At 43.0% G+C, this 18,494-nt stretch overlaps 1 protein-coding gene across 1 annotated transcript in view; it reads left to right on the top strand.

Annotated features, from left to right (window-relative positions):
• Positions 1-18,494, top strand: part of LOC126092044 (calpain-9-like) — a 153,778-nt gene that overhangs the window by 22,084 nt on the left and 113,200 nt on the right. The window contains exons 2-3 of the mRNA XM_049907489.1: positions 2,506-2,610; positions 18,062-18,208. Of these exons, the coding sequence (XP_049763446.1) occupies positions 2,506-2,610; positions 18,062-18,208 (252 nt within the window). The remainder of the gene's footprint in view (positions 1-2,505; positions 2,611-18,061; positions 18,209-18,494) is intronic.

Raw genomic sequence — 18,494 nt, 5'->3', positions numbered from 1 at the left:
CACAACTGCACTGCTGTGTAACATAACGATACCAAGCTGACGACAGTTACATTCATGCTGGCGCCTGGTAGCGTTGTTGGATGCGTCATTAATAACCCGGGAAAAGCGATGGTACACGTTCACTTGTGGATAATATGCTACTGTACTCTTCCCCTAGCAGAGTACAGTGATGGTTCACCTTCACTAGTGGATGTAGTTTTTTCAGTTTATGGTAAGCTCTCACTGATCATTGTAGTGATGGTGTACAACCACTAGCGAAGGTTTACCTTCTCTAATCTTCCACTTCCACTATAACATATATATGGGTGGTGTACTATCCATGTACTGTACCGAATCGAGTAACGCTTTGGGGAAACAGAAATATACGTCCTGAATCGTTGTAAATTACTACGTATTCAGCTTGCTAAACGGCGCCCAAATAACACTGTAAAGCGCCAGAAACAAGCAGCGGAAAAGGGATTGCGGGTTTGTAAGAAGCGAATGGAACGTGGATCCTCCCACACATAAATCAAATTATGCACAAACGTCTCCGGTTGCAGTCTTACAGACACCAAATTGGGATCACATTAAGCCTGAGGATCACCGCAGACGATGTGATTTTTGTGTTGAAATGTTGCAAAGCATAGACGAAAATGCAGTGCTGTTCAGTGATGAATCTACCTTCCAATGTGGCAAAGTTAACCGACATAACTGTCGAATATGGGCAAGTGAGACTCCAGGAGACATGACTGAGTACGAAAGGTGAAAGTAGTAGGGGTCCGTTTTTTTAAACGGAGTCTGTAGTGAGAGATCACACTTATCTCGGCATATTGGCGAACTACGTAATTCCACAGACGCCCCCCGATATCATTTTACAACAGGATGTTGTCCTACCACACATACATGGGGGTGTTATCACATTTCTCCATGAGGCGTTTCCTGAGCGTTATACCGGATGGACTGGTCCAGTTCACTGGGCCCCTCGGTCTCCCACTCTTATTCCGCTGGATTTCAGTACATGAGGGGTTTATCATGCCAACGGCCTGTCGCAATGGTAATATCGGTTCCCGTCAGATCACCGAAATTAAGCGCTGTCGGGCTGGGCTAGAACTTGGATGGATGACCTTCCGGTCTGCCGAGCGCTGTTGGCAAGCAGGGTGCGCTCAGCCCTTGTGAGGCAAACAGAGGAGCTACTTGATTGAGAAGTAGCGGCTCCGGTCTCGTAAAATGATGACATACGGCCGGTGTGCTGACTACATGCTCCTTCATATCCAGTGACGCCTATGGGCTGAGGATGACACGACGGCCGGTCGGTACCGTTGGGCCTGTTCGGACGGGGGGGAGGGGGTATCAAGGACAATGTTTACAAAACAATTAACCACAAAGTAAACAGTGTTGAAATAGCAAATGAGAAAGAATGTCTGCAAAAATGTACTAAGACATTTGTCACAGACATTAGCTACACGTTTATAAGATAATCACAAACACTAATCTCAGTTTATATAGCTAGTTTTACTCCTGATTTTTCAAATACGCTAAAATATGTTAATTTTCACCATTTCCCAGACAGTAAATAATAAACCATTGATTATTGCACAGGAGACGGTGAATCATCTATGGGTAAAAGGAATAGTTGTTTCTTATGAAAGGCGGTATTTTCATACAATTTTTGTAACGCAAACATGAACTCAAATCAGCGACAGTATCCAAAAGACGGTTGACTCTTATGTATTCTAAGAAGGGTTTCTGGAGATATGCGGCGTCTTTTTACGAAAATTTCTGTCAGAGACACTTTCTCATGTAAACCCCCTTTATGTTCTTCCTTGAGTGCGTTATGTACCATTTAATACTTAAAATTGTTGTTAACACTATGTGAAGGGTGATTCAACTGCCCCTACTGCTGGGTTTTACGCAACGCGCAACGCCGTCAAATACCGTTCAAGACTTTCATATTCTCTTGCTCGCTACTGGCAAACTATTAGTCCTACGGAAAAAATGAACAGGATCTCTCAGTAAGAAATTTAATGTAGTTAAATTTTGTATCAGGACGCGTTTTCTCTAGAGGCTGTAGTTTTCAAATTATTCTAGAAAAATATACAAAAAAACGTACAAAAGTGATCTTCAGACACGTTTTTCTTGAATAACTCGAGAACCGTAAAATTTAACTACATTAAATTTCATGCGAAAAGGCCCTGTTCATTTTTTTGTAGGACTAATAGTTTTCATGTAGCGAGTGAGATAAAATGAAAACCTTGTGCATGGTACTTGAAGGCATTGTGGATGCATGAACCCGAACATTAGAGGCAGCTGAATCACGCTGTGAACACTAGCAACATTCCAGTGTGGGTTTTCAAACGATTTATAAGAAAATTCTTTCATATCTAGGGAGTCAATATTATTGCTTTTTGTAAGTTGTATAAGGATGTAGCATGAACGACAGTGAAGGGGATAAATTTGCGTGCTGGTGGCCCCAGCTGTTGCGGGTGACGGCCTTATGGTAGCTAAATGCGGCGTTGCGTGTTGCAGGACGATGAAGATGCAGCCCTTCACGAGCGGTCCGCAGCAGAGGACAGCGATGGAGTCACTGATGGCCTTGACACCTTCTCGGACATGGGCAGCACAGCGCTGTTGGTGAGGAGCTGCTGTGCTTTAAGCTACCTGTTTCCCATAAAGCCTCATCATACGGATAAGATTACAGGTTTACGAAAGAAAATAATCCTTCTGTATTTTTTGAGAAATCTTCATCTTACGCGACCTAGCTTTCAATTTCCAGGTCCATTTTCTAGTGTTACTGTTTCAGAGATGTTATATATGTGCCAACCCTGATGATGTGATGTCTCGGGAAAGATGTCTTAAAACCGTCACAAGCTGTTGTAAATGTTTGTTGACGTCTGCTCAATAACTTAAGCGCGCCCAGTGTTCGATTCTGTGTAAGTGTCCTCTGGCGCAGTGTTGATCTCACTTGACTTATTTGACTGAAGCCTGTAATGAATATTTGTAAACAGTCCTAGACTCTCAGTTACGTGAATATGATTTCAACGGTTTTATGGGGTTCAGACATTTATCGAGAATCACTTTGCGCTTTTAACGCTTATGAATTGTTCACTTGATGTCAACGAACTGAACTGTATTGCAAACGCGTGCAGGCTGATACAGTGAACTCCTGTATCTTGCCTGCACATTTGATGTCAACGTGCAGTCGTTCCAAATTGCCCTATAAAAATTGTCAGCCTGGTGGCGATATCGGAACTAGTAGAAAATAAGAAGTTTCTGGCAGTCTTAAGATATTTATGAATCACTTATGAGCTGTGGAGCATTGCCTACAGAAATGTGTATTATATGATTTAGTTTGAAGTTTATATACATATTTTCTCACTATGTTACTTTAAAAATAGGGTACTATTAGCTACACAGCCAATAAGATGATCGTCGCCCTCGCACGTGTTGCCTGTCATATGTAACAAATATATACTGGATGGATGACCACGACAGTCTATGTTTCATAGCCACCCCCCCCCCCCCCCCCCCCCATGCCTGGCCTTCTAGTCAACAAATTATCGCCCTTTAGAGCACTTTGCCTTAGTTTTTATTTCTACGTCTCAATGAAGTAATGTTTTGCCATAGATGTCTCGGAAATGAGAGAATCAGGAGCAAGCAGTAACAACATTTTCTCACACTGCATAAGGGCAGTTAGCTGAAGCAGTTTCACTGTGTACAGCGCTGCGCTGTATTATCGAATAGCGCCCGTTGTGAAAATCCGTGTCGAGGGCCTCGGCTCTGGTGGTAGTCGATACAGGGAATGGGGACGGAAGGGGAAGACCGATACGCCGCTGTGGCCTGCCTTTCTTTCATTTCCGCCGTCCCTGAGATTTCGGTGCCACGGTGATTAGCTAGGCGGCCTGCCGACGCGTTTTATACTCTCGCGTGAAACATGAACCTTCGGTCCTGACCACGCTCAAAGCATTTATTCCTTCTGCTTCTGTGCCGAGTCTTGCGTTGCGTTGCGTTGCGTCGTAGACTGATACCATCTACATGATTCCATCTTCACTCCCTAGCAGTGGCTGTTGCTTTGTAAGAGCACAATAGCGTGTGAACGCCCTAGCTTTTGACATCTTGGAGATTTATTGCTTATTTTTCTTTGAATGTTGTTCAACGCAATGTAGATGCGGTAAACTGAAGTACATGGCACTAAATGAACAGCGATATACTACGTTGCTACTTCTCTGGACTCCCTGAAATTTGGCATCAGGGTCGTGAGCACGCCTTGCCTTGGGCACGTTTTAAGAAATTTCTGTGCATGCGCAACCGGCGTGACGTAATAGCCTTAAGGACCAAATACATACGGAATTGATCAACAATGTGCATTGTTGACGGTGTGCGCAGCTAGCCCTTACAATGACCTACAAGTTTATGTCATGCCACCAGATGATAGCACACCGCAGCAAACGTTTGTCCGCCTGGCTTAAACCCTGATTGACGGTAGGCTTTCGTCAGATATGCCAGTTCACTCGCTATATAGTGAAATTAGTGTTTGTTATGTTGCTACTGGAACTGTTTCCCAAGTAAGATATAGTTCTCTACTTCTGGGTTCTCAATATGAGAAAATTCGGTCCAAATTTGTATTTCCATTTAGAATAAGGGAAGAATTTGCAACAATATAGCAACTTCTACTTTCGATTCCTATTAAGATATACACAGCATATGTTATACTGAAAGGAAAACCTGTTTTGTGGGGACTCGGAATGAGATATAGTATATTAAGTTTTGGATTTTATCATACTGTAATCCATCTGAGGTGCTGAGAACCATAAAGCACATCATCGTCGTTTGTGAGACTGTAGCATGTGTTCATGCTACTGTCATCAGTTGATCTTATTGTGGGTCAGGTTTATCTGTGGTGTAGCAAAACACTGTATAAATGGAGCCACGAAACGCTGTCTCGCTGATTTCTCTGATATTCAGAGATTGGATCAACGACGCTGTGCTTTTTGCCCTTGCCGTTCTCAGCGCCTCATTTGTATTCCGGCCAAGCGACCACGTTGGTAGATATCAGTGCTTGGAAATGGAAATGCCGTGTGGCTAGGGCCTCCCGTCGGGTAGACCATTCGCCTGGTGCAAGTCTTTCGAGCTGACGCTACTTCGGCGACTTACGTGTCGATGGGGATGAAATGATGACGATAAGCACAACACAACACCCAGTCCCTGAGCGGAGAAAATCTCCCACCCAGCCAGGAATCGAACCCGGGCCGTTAGGTATGACATTCCGTCACGCTGACCACTCAGCTACCAGGGGCGGACAATATTAATCCTTGAATTTAATCATTTACACAAACGGCAGCTAGTGTTAGGAGTTGGTTGTTTACCGTACAGGTATTGGCATTCGTGTGTAATGTCAGCATGAACTCTGTTGAATCTGTTTTAATGGCAAACAGAAAAGAAAATTACCAGGAAAAGTTAGCTGCGAATGATCTAGGGCTTTCCAGGCCAGATCTGCAGACTGTGTAAGTGACGAAATCAAAAAACCGTGGCTACAAGCGAATATTTAACAAACACGTGTAGAATAAGCGTAAGTTGTTGCGTGGGTACAACGTAAAAATATGTGATTTTCAGCCTGGAAGTTAATTCTTTACCTAATACCTGCTAGGGAACTTGTACATTTGTCCGAAAAAAAGCGCGAAAATTCCTATTTACTCATAAATGCGAAACGTAAACTACCGAAAGCTTAAACATTGTTTCGTTCTTGCCCTACACTGTACTTACTTATGCAGAAAACAGCAAAGCTCCACAGAAACAATTCTTTCTTTGTTGAGACAAGTTATGTATATTATTATTACTTCTTTCTATTCTCAGACGTTATGTCTGGTCAAAAATGGACAGTGACGCGGACCTTGATCAAGCGTGACTTCCTTTTAACTGTACGGTATATGTTATATTGCATTTAGGAACTTTCGGGTCATTGAACATGTATCAATAATTACAGATTTTTGTAGTTGTATATATATATGTTTGGATGTAGCTGTATTGCATTGATGTATGCAATACAGCTACATCCAAACATATATATACAACTACAAAAATCTGTAATTATTGATACATGTTCAATGACCGGAAAGTTCCTAAATGCAATATAATTACTATTATTATTTCTTTCTATTCTCAGACGTTATGTCTGGTCAAAAATGGACAGTGACGCGGACCTTGATCAAGCGTGACTTCCTTTTAACTGTACGGTATATGTTATACTGCATTTAGGAACTTTCGGGTCATTGAACATGTATCAATAATTACAGATTTTTGTAGTTGTATATATATGTTTGGATGTAGCTGTACTGCATTGATGTACTGGTGGATATTCTGAGGTATGACTCCTGTAGTTGATAGTATAATTGGTGTAATGTCGACTTTATCCTGATGCCACATGTCCTTGACTTCCTCAGCCAGTTGGATGTATTTTTCAATTTTTTCTCCTGTTTTCTTCTGTATATTTGTTGTGTTGGGTATGGATATTTCAATTAGTTGTGTTAATTTCTTCTTTTTATTGGTGAGTATGATGTCAGGTTTGTTATGTGGTGTTGTTTTATCTGTTATAATCGTTCTGTTCCAGTATAATTTGTATTCATCATTCTCCAGTACATTTTGTGGTGTGTACTTGTATGTGGGAACGTGTTGTTTTATTAGTTTATGCTTTATGGCAAGTTGTTGATGTATTATTTTTGCTACATTGTCATGTCTTCTGGGGTATTCTGTATCATTGCTGAATACTTCTGTTATCTTTAGTATTTGGTTGAGTTGTTGATTTGTTGCTGCCAGTAGTTTTAGATCATCCATGTATAGCAAATGTGTGATTTTGTGTGGGTATGTTCCAGTAATATTGTATCCATAATTTGTATTATTTAGCATGTTGGATAGTGGGTTCAGAGCAAGACAGAACCAGAAAGGACTTAATGAGTTCCTTGGTATATCCCACGCTTAATCTGTATTGGCTGTGATGTGATGTTATCTGAATTTGTTTGGATATTAAGTGTGGTTTTCCAGTTTTTCATTACTATGTTTAGAAACTGTATCAATTTAGGATCTACTTTGTATATTTCCAATATCTGTAGTAACCATGAGTGGGGTACACTATCAAAGGCTTTTTGGTAATCAATGTATGCGTAGTGTAGGGACCTTTGTTTAGTTTTAGCTTGATATGTCACCTCTGTATCTATTATCAGTTGCTCTTTACATCCTCGTGCTCCTTTGCAGCAGCCTTTTTGTTCTTCATTTATAATTTTGTTCTGTGTTGTATGTGTCATTAATTTCTGTGTGATGACTGAAGTTAATATTTTGTATATTGTTGGTAGGCATGTTATGGGGCGATATTTAGCTGGGTTTGCTGTGTCTGCTTGATCTTTAGGTTTCAGATAGGTTGTTCCATGTGCAAGTGTATCAGGGAATGTGTATGGGTCTGCAATGTAACTGTTAAATAATTTAGTTAGATGTGAATGTGTTGAGGTGAACTTCTTTAGCCAGTAATTTGCTATTTTATCATTTCCAGGGGCTTTCCAATTGTGTGTAGAATTAATTGCTCGGGTGACTTCATGTTGCAAAATTATCACTTCAGGCATTTGTGGTATCATCTTGTATGTGTCTGTTTCTGCTTGTATCCACCGTGCATGCCTGTTATGTTGTACCGGGTTTGACCATATGTTGCTCCAGAAGTGTTCCATGTCTGTTATGTTTGGTGGATTGTCTATTTTAATGTGTGTGTTATCCATTGTTTGGTAAAATCTCTTTTGGTTTGTGTTGAATGTTTGGTTTTGTTTCCTTCTATTTTCACTTTTTTTGTATCTTCTAAGTCGTTTGGCCAATGCTTGTAATTTCTGCTTTTTTTCATCTAATTGCTCTATTGCTTCTTGTTGTGAGATTTTACCTAACCTTTTTTGTTTTTTGTCTGATATTTCATTTCTTATAAATTGTGTTAGCTGTCTGATGTCTTTTCTCAGTTTTTCTATTCTGATCTGTAGCCTGTGTTGCCATGCTGGTTTTGTGGGTTTCTTCTGTGTGTTGGTTGGTTCTGATCTGTGCCTAGTGTGTATATTTAGTGTAGTGAGTGCTCCTATATAAACCAGTAGTTGTAACTCTTCCATAGTTGTGTTTTCATTTATTTTATTGTGTATGATTGTGTTGATAGTTTTTATTGTTGTTTCGACTTGTGGGTTATTTGGCGGTCTATGCAAGAATGGTCTAATGTCTGTATTTGTGTCTTTGTATTCTATGTATGTCAGCTGAAATTTCTCTTCTATATCTAACACGTGTGTCTCTTCGTGTTCTATTTGTGCTTGTTCCGGTGGCTGTCTTAAGATTTCGTTTTCCTCTGATTGTTTAATTGATGCGTGTTGGTCTTTGTTTGTATGCTCTGGGATGTTTGAGTCCATTACTGTATTTTCTTCTTCTTCTTCTTCTGATTGCACATTATTTTGTTCCAGTATTTGTTGTACTTGTTGTTTGATGTTTTCTAATTCTGACTGGGGTATCCTGTTATTTTTTATTATTACACGAATCTGATCAGCTAGTCGTTGTTCTGTTAAAAATTTTAATTCCCGGTATCTGGTAATAAATGTTGTGTATACTTGTGGTCTGTATCCAGTTGTGTTGGTTCCTAGGTTTGTTGCTTGGTAATAACAGAACATGAGGTGTCGATTAACTTCATCTGACCATCTCATCCTCTGTCTTTGTTTTCCTTCTAGGGTGGTTGCAGGAAGCATATCCTGCAAAACACCTCTATTTGGATTTAAATCATTTTCCAGTTGGCTAGCAGTGTCGTTACCATTGTGGGCGGGCATAAGGTTCAAGAGTCGTCCCCGACCATGACGGCGCTTGTCCGAGGCTTCTTTAGTTCTGTCCTGAACCAAGTAATCACACTAAAAGGGGGGTTAGCCCTATTAGTTGTTTGTTCTTTTCGTCGCCTTTTACGACTGGCAGAACATACCGGAGGCCTATTTTTTCCCCGGGCCTCCACGGGGGCTATTATTATTATTATTATTATTATTATTATTGGCAGTGGCTGTAATTGTTCAAATGGTTCAAATGGCTCTGAGCACTATGGGATTTAACATCTCAGGTCATCAGTCTCCCAGAACTTGGAACTACTTAAACCTAACTAACCTGAGGACATCACACACATCCAAGCCCGAGGCAGGATTCGAACCTGTGACCGTAGCGGTCGCGCTGTTCCAGACTGAAGCGCCTAGAACCGCTCGGCCTCACCGGCCGGCGCTGCAATTGTGTAAATATGTTGATAAGCGTAACTGTTATACAACAAATGCTATTAATTTCACCTTCTCGTCTTTATCTGAATCTAAAAATTAGGGAACATCCATAATGTATACTCACGAACCGCTAGTGGTCCCTAGGTACAGCTCGAACGAATGAAGTATGTGACTTGCGACAGTGGCTACAGTATGCTGCGAAGGAAAACACACGGAGATGATAGACTGACGGAAAGAAATCACAACACCAAAAAGTATTTAGTGTAGACTAATAAAATTTGAAGAATACATTTTTCTGGATAACATTACCAGATCACAGATTAATGAAAACAAGAGATAAACCATTGTAAATGAGAAATGCTGATACATTAATAACCGGCGTAACCGCCAGAATGTTGAATGCAAGCATTCAAACGTGCATGCATTGTGCTGTACAGGTGCCGGATGACAGTTTTCGGGATGGTGTTCCACGTTAATTGCAATTGGTCGGTCAATATGGCGATGGTTAATGCTGGTTTGGATGACGCTGGAGTTGTTTTCCAATTGGACACAGATCTGGTGATCGAGCAGGCCAAGGCAGCGTGTCGACACTCTGTAGAGCATGTGGGGTTACAACAGAGATGTGCAGGCGAGAGTTGGCAAACACCCCCTGGACTGCTGCTCTTGAGTGCCAGTACAACAATTCGGATCACCGGATTTACGTACAATTTTGCTCTCAGGGATAGCCACGAGAACGTTCCTGCTAGTTGCTGCTGTCTAGTACGTAGACAGGTTGGTTGCAGGCCCTCAACTGGTCTCCTAATCAACACACGGCCGTCACTGGCACCGAGGCAAAAAACCAACTTTCATCAGAAAACACGACAGACTTCCATCCCGTCCTCAATGAGCTCTCGCTTGACACCAATGAAGCTGCGAATCGCGGTGGTTTGGGGTCAGTTGAGTACACGCTACAGGGCGTCTGGATCGGGGCTGACGTTGGATCAACCGATTTGTAACAATGCATTGTGCCACTGTGGTGCCAACTGCTGCTCAAACTGCTGCTACAGTACTATGCGCCAGAACCATACGCCGAACACGATGATCTCTTCTCTCGGTAGTGCCACGTGGCCGTCCGGAGCCCGGTCTTCCTGTGACCGCTGCCAGCAATCATGTACAGTGGCTACATACGCGCCACGTCTTTCTGCAATAGCCGGCCGCGGTGGTCGTGCGGTTCTAGGCGCTCCAGTCCGGAGCCGCGCTGCTGCTACGGTCGCAGGTTCGAATCCTGCCTCGGGCATGGATGTGTGTGATGTCCTTAGGTTAGTTAGGTTTAATTAGTTCTAAGTTCTAGGGGACTGATGACCACAGCAGTTGAGTCCCATAGTGCTCAGAGTCATTTGAACCATTTTTTTCTGCAATATCGCAGAAGAAACATCCAGCTTCTAATTGCGCTATTACACCATCTCGTTCAAACTTAGTGAGACACTGATAATGGCGTCTTTGCATCTTAAATGCATTCATGGCTAACATCAGTTTACCACGTTCAAAGGTAACTATAGCTCACGACCGTCACAGCGACCGTTGCAGAGTGTATTTACAACAAACTTTGTTTACATCCTCAAAATGGCAGTACCAACGACACTCTTAGGCGACTGACGTGAAATCTGAATACACATCGTCTCTCTGATGTAGAAACAGGCCTACAAACTTTCGTTTACGTCGCACAGCTCCTTATTGGTGTTGCGATCAGCGTAGTGTATTCAAAAGAACAAAGTAACCATTTGTAGTTCGTGTTATCCATAAACCACTCTCCAAAGAAAGAATGGAAAATGATGTCCAAGTGTGCCTTGTGCGTACAGGACTTCAAGCAGTTCTTCAATGCCCTGTTCTCCTATTCACACTCTTCGCCACGACCTACATTCACAAAAGCGTAATATGACAATGAATGCAGCATATATGTAAACCTGTGTGTGTGTGTGTGTGTGTGTGTGTGTGTGTGTGTGTGTGTGTAGATGTAGATGTCGCACTCAGGTTTTTTAATGTATTTTAGCTAATTTTATTACACAACCATGCGCGACAGATGATAATTTTATTACACAACCATGCGCGACAGATGACTGAATGTGTCTGTTCGTAAGTTTGGAAACTTTCCATAAAGATTCTTTCACTCTAGAAATTCCGTACTGTTAAGTTTTGCAGGAAATGGTACTACCTATTGAGCTATCTGAGCACGCTTTACGGATCGGATCGAAAATTCAGTTTCATAACATCTATAACTTACTATACAAGAGACAGCCTTTTCCTTTAGTACTCTTCGGTTCTCGAAACAGTGTGCATTCGAAAAAGATGGAGGAGAGAGGACGGTTCGGGAAAAATTTGCCCTCTGAAGGAGTCTCTGTGAAGGATGGATAAGTTGGAGGGAAGCACTGGAAGACTGGCAACTCAGGCGGTATCTCAGTGTCTCATTTGGTGAGAGCATTGCCCGAAAAAGGCGAGTCCTGGGTTCACGCCCCCTCCCTGTCACTACACATGTCAGTTATCAGGAAGTTTCGTTTCGAAGTTGTAGGACAGTAGTAACAAAAACAGATGACGCAGTGATTAAGGCACTGGATTGGCATTATGAGGGGCGGTGACTGAGGGTGGAATTCAAATGACCGCTCAGAAAACTAGAATTCAATTACCCATGTTTTTTCTAAACCCATTTCCTTCCTCATCCTTGTCTTTTTCGAGCGTGATTCTCCATCGTTGATATTACGTTAAACCCTAATAACCGTAAAGCTGTGCTCTCGGGTTTTAGGCTGAGAATTTCGTTTCCATTTTACGCACAATATTTCGACGACCGACTCAGTTTTCTTCTTGAGGTGCTGCGAGCTCTCCTGTTACCACGTAACTGATGATTGTGGACGGTTGGTGTCGTGCTGTTATTTAGAGCCCAGTTCGATTCCCAGCGCCAGCTACGCTCTTTGACGCTCTTTTGTTTTTCGGAGGCCACTTTTTATTCATTGAGACACTCTTTCACCCTTTTCAGCTCTGGTCTAGGGGATGTTCTGCGAGATCTTTATAAATTTAGTAATCGAACCAAAGCCTTGTTTTAATTGAAACCATCGTCCCAATTTATTAAGACGTCGGCGACCATCTCATTTACCACAGCTAGAAAACGCTGTGAGAATATGCGTCTCAGCGAATAAAAGTGTGGACTGTGAAAAACAAACAAGGATTAAAGCGTGTAGCGGGCGCCAGGAGTACGCATGACAACACAGCTCGCAGTATCGTTAGAAGACACCTGGATTGCTCGTCAAAATATTCAGCATGAAATCGAATCAGCGACTCGTCTGAACATCCGAAAGCACATTATTACTCAAACCCGCCCAGAGAACCTAAGAGCTCCTTACAACATTCGTTAACGAAAGCGTAAAGCTTCCTGATGTACCCGGCGCTGCATGCCACGTTTCAGTCGCTACTACGCACCGAGTTGTAAGCAGCGAGGAGATAACATGTAAAGGTGGACCCGAATCAAACGTGACGAGCGGTAATGATCAACTATGGGGACAGCAGAACAGCACAGCCTAGCTCTGTGTTCGTGGACGCGGGTTATCAGCGCTCGCCCTGTCGACGATGGAGGGTGCCACATCTCACCAATTCATCCTGCTGTACCATCACTTGGAAAAAATACATACAATCATTGGGTAGTATCTGATTCCAGACATTATATTTGTTTACAAATGTGGCAGTATACATGTGATGTGTTACGACAGCAAAAGGAACCTGTGACCACTGGAGGAAGTGCCACAAGTTCGTCCAAAATCGTAACAGAACACACACACATATGTAATACTAAATAATGTAAATCCACCCGATGATGAAGGTTTAAAGCTTCGAAACGCGTCGTGGAAAAAATAAAACGGTGACTGCTAACAGTAAACTTGTTGTTTCATTGAAGGAAAATGTAAAGTGGAAATAAAATCATCAGTAAGATTCTTGCAAGTAATGGACGGATAGAAACATTCTACTACATGTCATTCGAAGACCATGAACGATGTGGCACTAAACCTGAAGAATAATTTATCTACAACTCTGAAATAGTCACAGTTGAAGAGCACTAGATCGTATCCTGTCTGCAGCGAATCAAATCCAACTATAGCCTTAATAGAACAATATTGCTTAACCAGCATGTCCAGGGACCCAAAGCCAAGTCGTTTTACGCAATAGCAAAATCCTCCAGTATGGTAATCCGGTACGTACGCAAGTCCACAGACAATGGTAGGTTCCCCGATCAATTCATGCGGTGACTCTCTGCTTAATGGTCCGAAGTGAAGTTGCAGGACGGGGACCGCTACTGACGGTTGAAGGCACTTGTGTTACGAGCACCTCCTAGTGCAGGCCGCGGTCTTGTGGGAACCTCGTAATACGGACCGCATCGTTTGTCAGCGATTGTGGTGTGTGCATGTCGATGTTATAGTCGGACTCTGAGGTGCGTTAGGCTGGAATGCAAAAACTATGATTATCTGCTTCATTCAGTCGACAATAAGTCACAAGTAAAATGAAAGGGGGGAAATAATAAAAATGCGTAGTATGTAAACTGAAGGTGAAGGGGGGAGAAAGGAAAGCTGCGCTGGGACTTTCTACGGGAACTGCGGCGACGAGTGAAGATGTTTGCCGAACCCGGGATCTCCTGATTACTATGCAGCTGCGTTAAGCACTGTGCTTATTGTAATTGCGCGGGCTATCTCAGCACGCCTCCCGACCGACCTACATTTCCACCTAGCACCAACTATCCGCAGTTTCCATCCATGTCCTCCACGCTTGCTACCTTGAGATTCCCACAGGAGGTCGGACGTAACTGTCCATCAGCACTGAAGGTGGTGGGTTCATTGTCCATCGAGGTGAATCAATTATATGGATGTGTGGTCGGAAAGAACAGACACCGCGCACTGATATAATAAAAAAGGCGTTTTTTCGAAAGAGAGACTAGGAATAATTCAACTTCAGATACTTTTTACGAGCTTGACGTGCTTGTACTAAATAACTAACCAAAGTATGTTAAAATTTTCATCGAATTTCGTACAATGCTCAATAATAATGTTTGCTTTGTGATGCCTTAGTTCCTGCATCTCTTTGTGAATGAAGCATTTCATATGTTTGTGTTCCAATCGATATTCACAGTACACAGATTCAGTTATAATACTCTACCACATGTAAAACTTTCAGTGAAATTCCAAATACGGCATGCAAAAACGAACAACACCCTTCGACATACCAACAGTGTGATACTGTTTCTCAGGTTGCATAGTCTATCACAATTGGAACACCATCTGCGGCATCTTTAGCCTCGAGCATCTTCAATATAATTTTAAGGAACTGAAAACAGCTCCGAGGGTCTAGAACTTGACGAGTACAGCGTAACTGCCTGAGAACTATACGGTTCAGCCACTCAACCAGCTTTACTCATAGTTCTTCGACACGTCCATAACGTGGGAGTTCATGTCGTCTGTCGCATCTCTGTGATAAACAGTTTTGTGGAAGTGAATGAAAGTTATAGCAGTTTCTGAAGTAAGTTTTTCGGATAATATTCTTTTTGAAAAAAAAGCTGGTTTCGTATTGCGTATTTTCTTTGCTATGCAGATTTTAGATCCAAGTTTTAAGAAAGAAAAGATCGTCAAACAGGGTACTCTTTTCCTTGTTGTGGTCTCACATAGCCATTTGGTAAATAACTGAGTATTTTTTTATTATTCGCCATGGATGCTGCGATGCTCCGAATTAAGTAATTCATCACAATTAACAAAAAAATTGCTGTGAAAAATATAATCGCTAAAACTTACATTAAACTCATTTTTCAACACAACTTTCTTACTTGTAGAACAAGTGTGAGCTCTGCCCGTGTTTCCATACTAGGAGACAGCTGGAGACAAGCAGAAACGAATACACATCCGAGAATGACAAATAATGTCGTTCTGGTCTCAAGTGCTGCCGACAAGAGCCGATCCGTAGTGTGAAACAGGAGATTCATTAAAATCTTCTCGGTTTACGAGCTGTCTCACTTCAAATAAAACACTCGACTTTTCGTTTGCTGCCTCCGACATCGTTATCAGGAGTTAAAATCACCGACTGCCAGGGCTGGCTGATTTTAACTCCTGATGACAATGGCGGAGACAGCAAACGAAAAGTCGAGCGGTATATTCGAAGTGACGCGGCGTGTAAACTGAGAAGCTTTTATAGAAGCATGACACCGCAAAAGACTATTCCAAGGAAACAGCATATGCCCTGGAAGTAGTCTTCGAAAACTCCGCCAGTTCTGCAAAAGACCGAGGATACACTATGTGATCAGAAATATCCAGACACCTGGCTGAAAATGACTCAAAAGTTCGTAGCGCCCACCATCGGTAATGCTGGAATTCAGTATGGTGTTGGCCCACCCTTAGCCTTGATGACAGCTTCCACTCTCGCAGGCATACGTTCAATCTGGTGCTGGAAGGTTTCTTGGGGAATGGGAGCCCATTCTTCACGGAGTACTGCACAGAGCAGAGGTATCGATGTCGGTCGGTGAGGCCTGGCACGAAGTCGGCGTTCCAAAATATCCTAAAGGTGTTCTATAGGATTCAGGTCAGGACTCTGTGCAGGCCAGTCCATTACAGAGACGTTATTGTCGTGCAACCACTCCACAGGCCGTGCATTGTGAATAGGTGCTCGATCGTCTTGAAAGATGCAATCGCCATCCCCGTATTGCTCTTCTACAGTGGGAAGCGAGAAGGTACTTAAAACGTTAATGTAGGCCTGTGCTGTGATAGTGCCACGCAAAACAACAGGGGGTGCAAGCCCCCTCCACGAAAAACACGACAACACCTATACACCACCGTTTCCGAATTTTACTGATGGCACTACACACGCTGGCAGATGACGTTCATCGGGCATTCACCATACACACACCCTGCCATCGGGTTGCCACATTGTTTACCATGATACGTCACTCCACACAACGTTTTTCCACTGTTCAATCGTCCAATGTTTACGCTCCATACACCAAACGAGGCGTCGTTTGGTATTTAGAGGCGTGGTGTGTGGATTACGAGCAGCCGCTAGACCATGAAATCCAAGTTTTCTCACCTCCCGCCTAACTTTCGTAGTACTTGCAGTGGATCCTGATGCAGTTTGGAAAATCTGTGTGATGGACTGGATAGATGTTGTTGTTGTGGTCTTCAGTCCTGAGACTGGTTTGATGCAGCTCTCCATGCTACTCTATCCTGTGCAAGCTTCTTCATCTCCCAATACCTACTGCAACCTACATCCTTCTGAATCTGCTTAGTGTATTCATCTCTTGGTCTCCCCCTACGATTTTTACCCTCCACGCTGCCCTCTAATACTAAATTGGTGATCCCTTGATCCCTCAGAACACGTCCTACCCACCGATCCCTTCTTCTGGTCAAGTTGTGCCACAAACTTCTCTTCTCCCCAATCGTATTCAATACATCCTCATTAGTTATGTGATCTACCCATCTAATCTTCAGCATTCTTCTGTAGCACCACATTTCGAAAGCTTCTATTCTCATCTTGTCCAAACTATTTACCGTCCATGTTTCACTTCCATACATGGCTACACTCCATACAAATACTTTCAGAAATGACTCCCTGGCACTTAAATCTATACTCGATGTTAACAAATTTCTCTTCTTCAGAAACGCTTTCCTTGCCATTGCCAGTCTACATTTCATGTCCTCTCTACTTCGACCATCATCAGTTATTTTGCTCCCCAAATAGCATAACTCCTTTACTACTTTAAGTGTCTCATTTCATAATCTAATTCCCTCAGCATCACCCGACTTAATTCGACTACATTCCATTATCCTCGTTTTGCTTTTGTTTAAGTTCATCTTATATCCTCCTTTCAAGACACTGTCCATTCCGTTCAACTGCTCTTCCAGGTCCTTTGCTGTCTCTGACAGAATTACAATGTCATCGGCAAACCTCAAGGTTTTTATTTCTTCTCCATGGATTTTAATACCTACTCCGAATTTTTCTTTTGTTTCCTTTACTGCTTGCTCAATATACAGATTGAATAACATCGGGGAGAGGCTACAACCCTGTCTTACTCCCTTCCCAACCACTGCTTCCCTTTCATGTCCCTCGACTCTCATAACTGCCATCTGCTTTCTGTACAAATTGTAAATAGCCTTTCGCTCCCTGTATTTTACCCCTGCCACCTTTAGAATTTGAAAGAGAGTATTCCAGTCAACATTGTCAAAAGCTTTCTCTAAGTCTACAAATGCTAGAAACGTGGGTTTGCCTTCCCTTAATCTTTCTTCTCACGTGTTCCAGTATTTCTACGGAATCCAAACTGATCTTCCCCGAGGTCGGCTTCTACTAGTTTTTCCATTCGGATAGATGTCTATTACATATTACGACCCTCTTCAACTGTCGGCAGTCTATGTCAGTGATCAGACGATGTCGGCCTGTACGCTTTTGTACTGTACGTTTCCCTTCACGTTTCCACTTCACTATCACATCGTAAACAGTGAACCTAGAGACGTTTGGGAGCGTGGAAATCTCGCGTACAGACGTATGACACAAGTGACACCCAATCACCTGACCACGTTCGATATCCGTTAAGTTCCGCGGAGCGTCCCATTCTGCTCTCTCACGATGTCTAATGACTACTGAGGTCGCTGATATGGAATACCTGGTAGTAGGTGGCGGCACAATGCACCTAATGTGAAAAACGTATGTTTTTGGGGGTGTCCGGATACTTTTGATGACATAGTGTATGCTACAGCCAAGGACTTGTCCATCCTCGGATTGCCCAACGCTGCCAGAAAGAGTCTGATGGGCCCACTGTTAAGATTCTGGCGGCCGTGTTGCAGGAGGAGTGCGAGGCGGCGCAGCGTGTGGCAGCCCTGCCGGATGGCGAGCTGTTCCGCGACGAGGACTTCCCCGCAGAGGCGAGCAGCCTCAGCCACTCCGACCCGCAGGCGGCGCACCTCAGCGACGTCGTATGGCTGCGGCCGCACGTCTGTATCACCGCTGCACGCTCACACGCATCAGTTTCAGTACCAAATTCCGAGTGCTGGAGACAGCGCGCTGACGTTAGAGGAATGTCATGCAAGAGAATGGCAATGCCCGATCAAGTGGCGTTTGATTCACACTATACACCAATGTCACGTCACATCGGAGAATTATTCAGGATTGAACAGGGAATGCGAGGTTCTAAGGGAACGTCAGCGGTGCAAGTGGTCGGAATTTAGTCCCACAAGGCGATCTTACAGACTTCCTCCCTTCCATTTTCTTCATGCTTAT

This window comes from Schistocerca cancellata, chromosome 1 (assembly GCF_023864275.1).
Source record: "Schistocerca cancellata isolate TAMUIC-IGC-003103 chromosome 1, iqSchCanc2.1, whole genome shotgun sequence".
Lineage (NCBI taxonomy): Eukaryota > Metazoa > Arthropoda > Insecta > Orthoptera > Acrididae > Schistocerca > Schistocerca cancellata.
The sequence above is the reverse complement of the archived record's forward strand: the minus strand, read 5'-3'. Positions and strand labels throughout refer to the sequence as shown.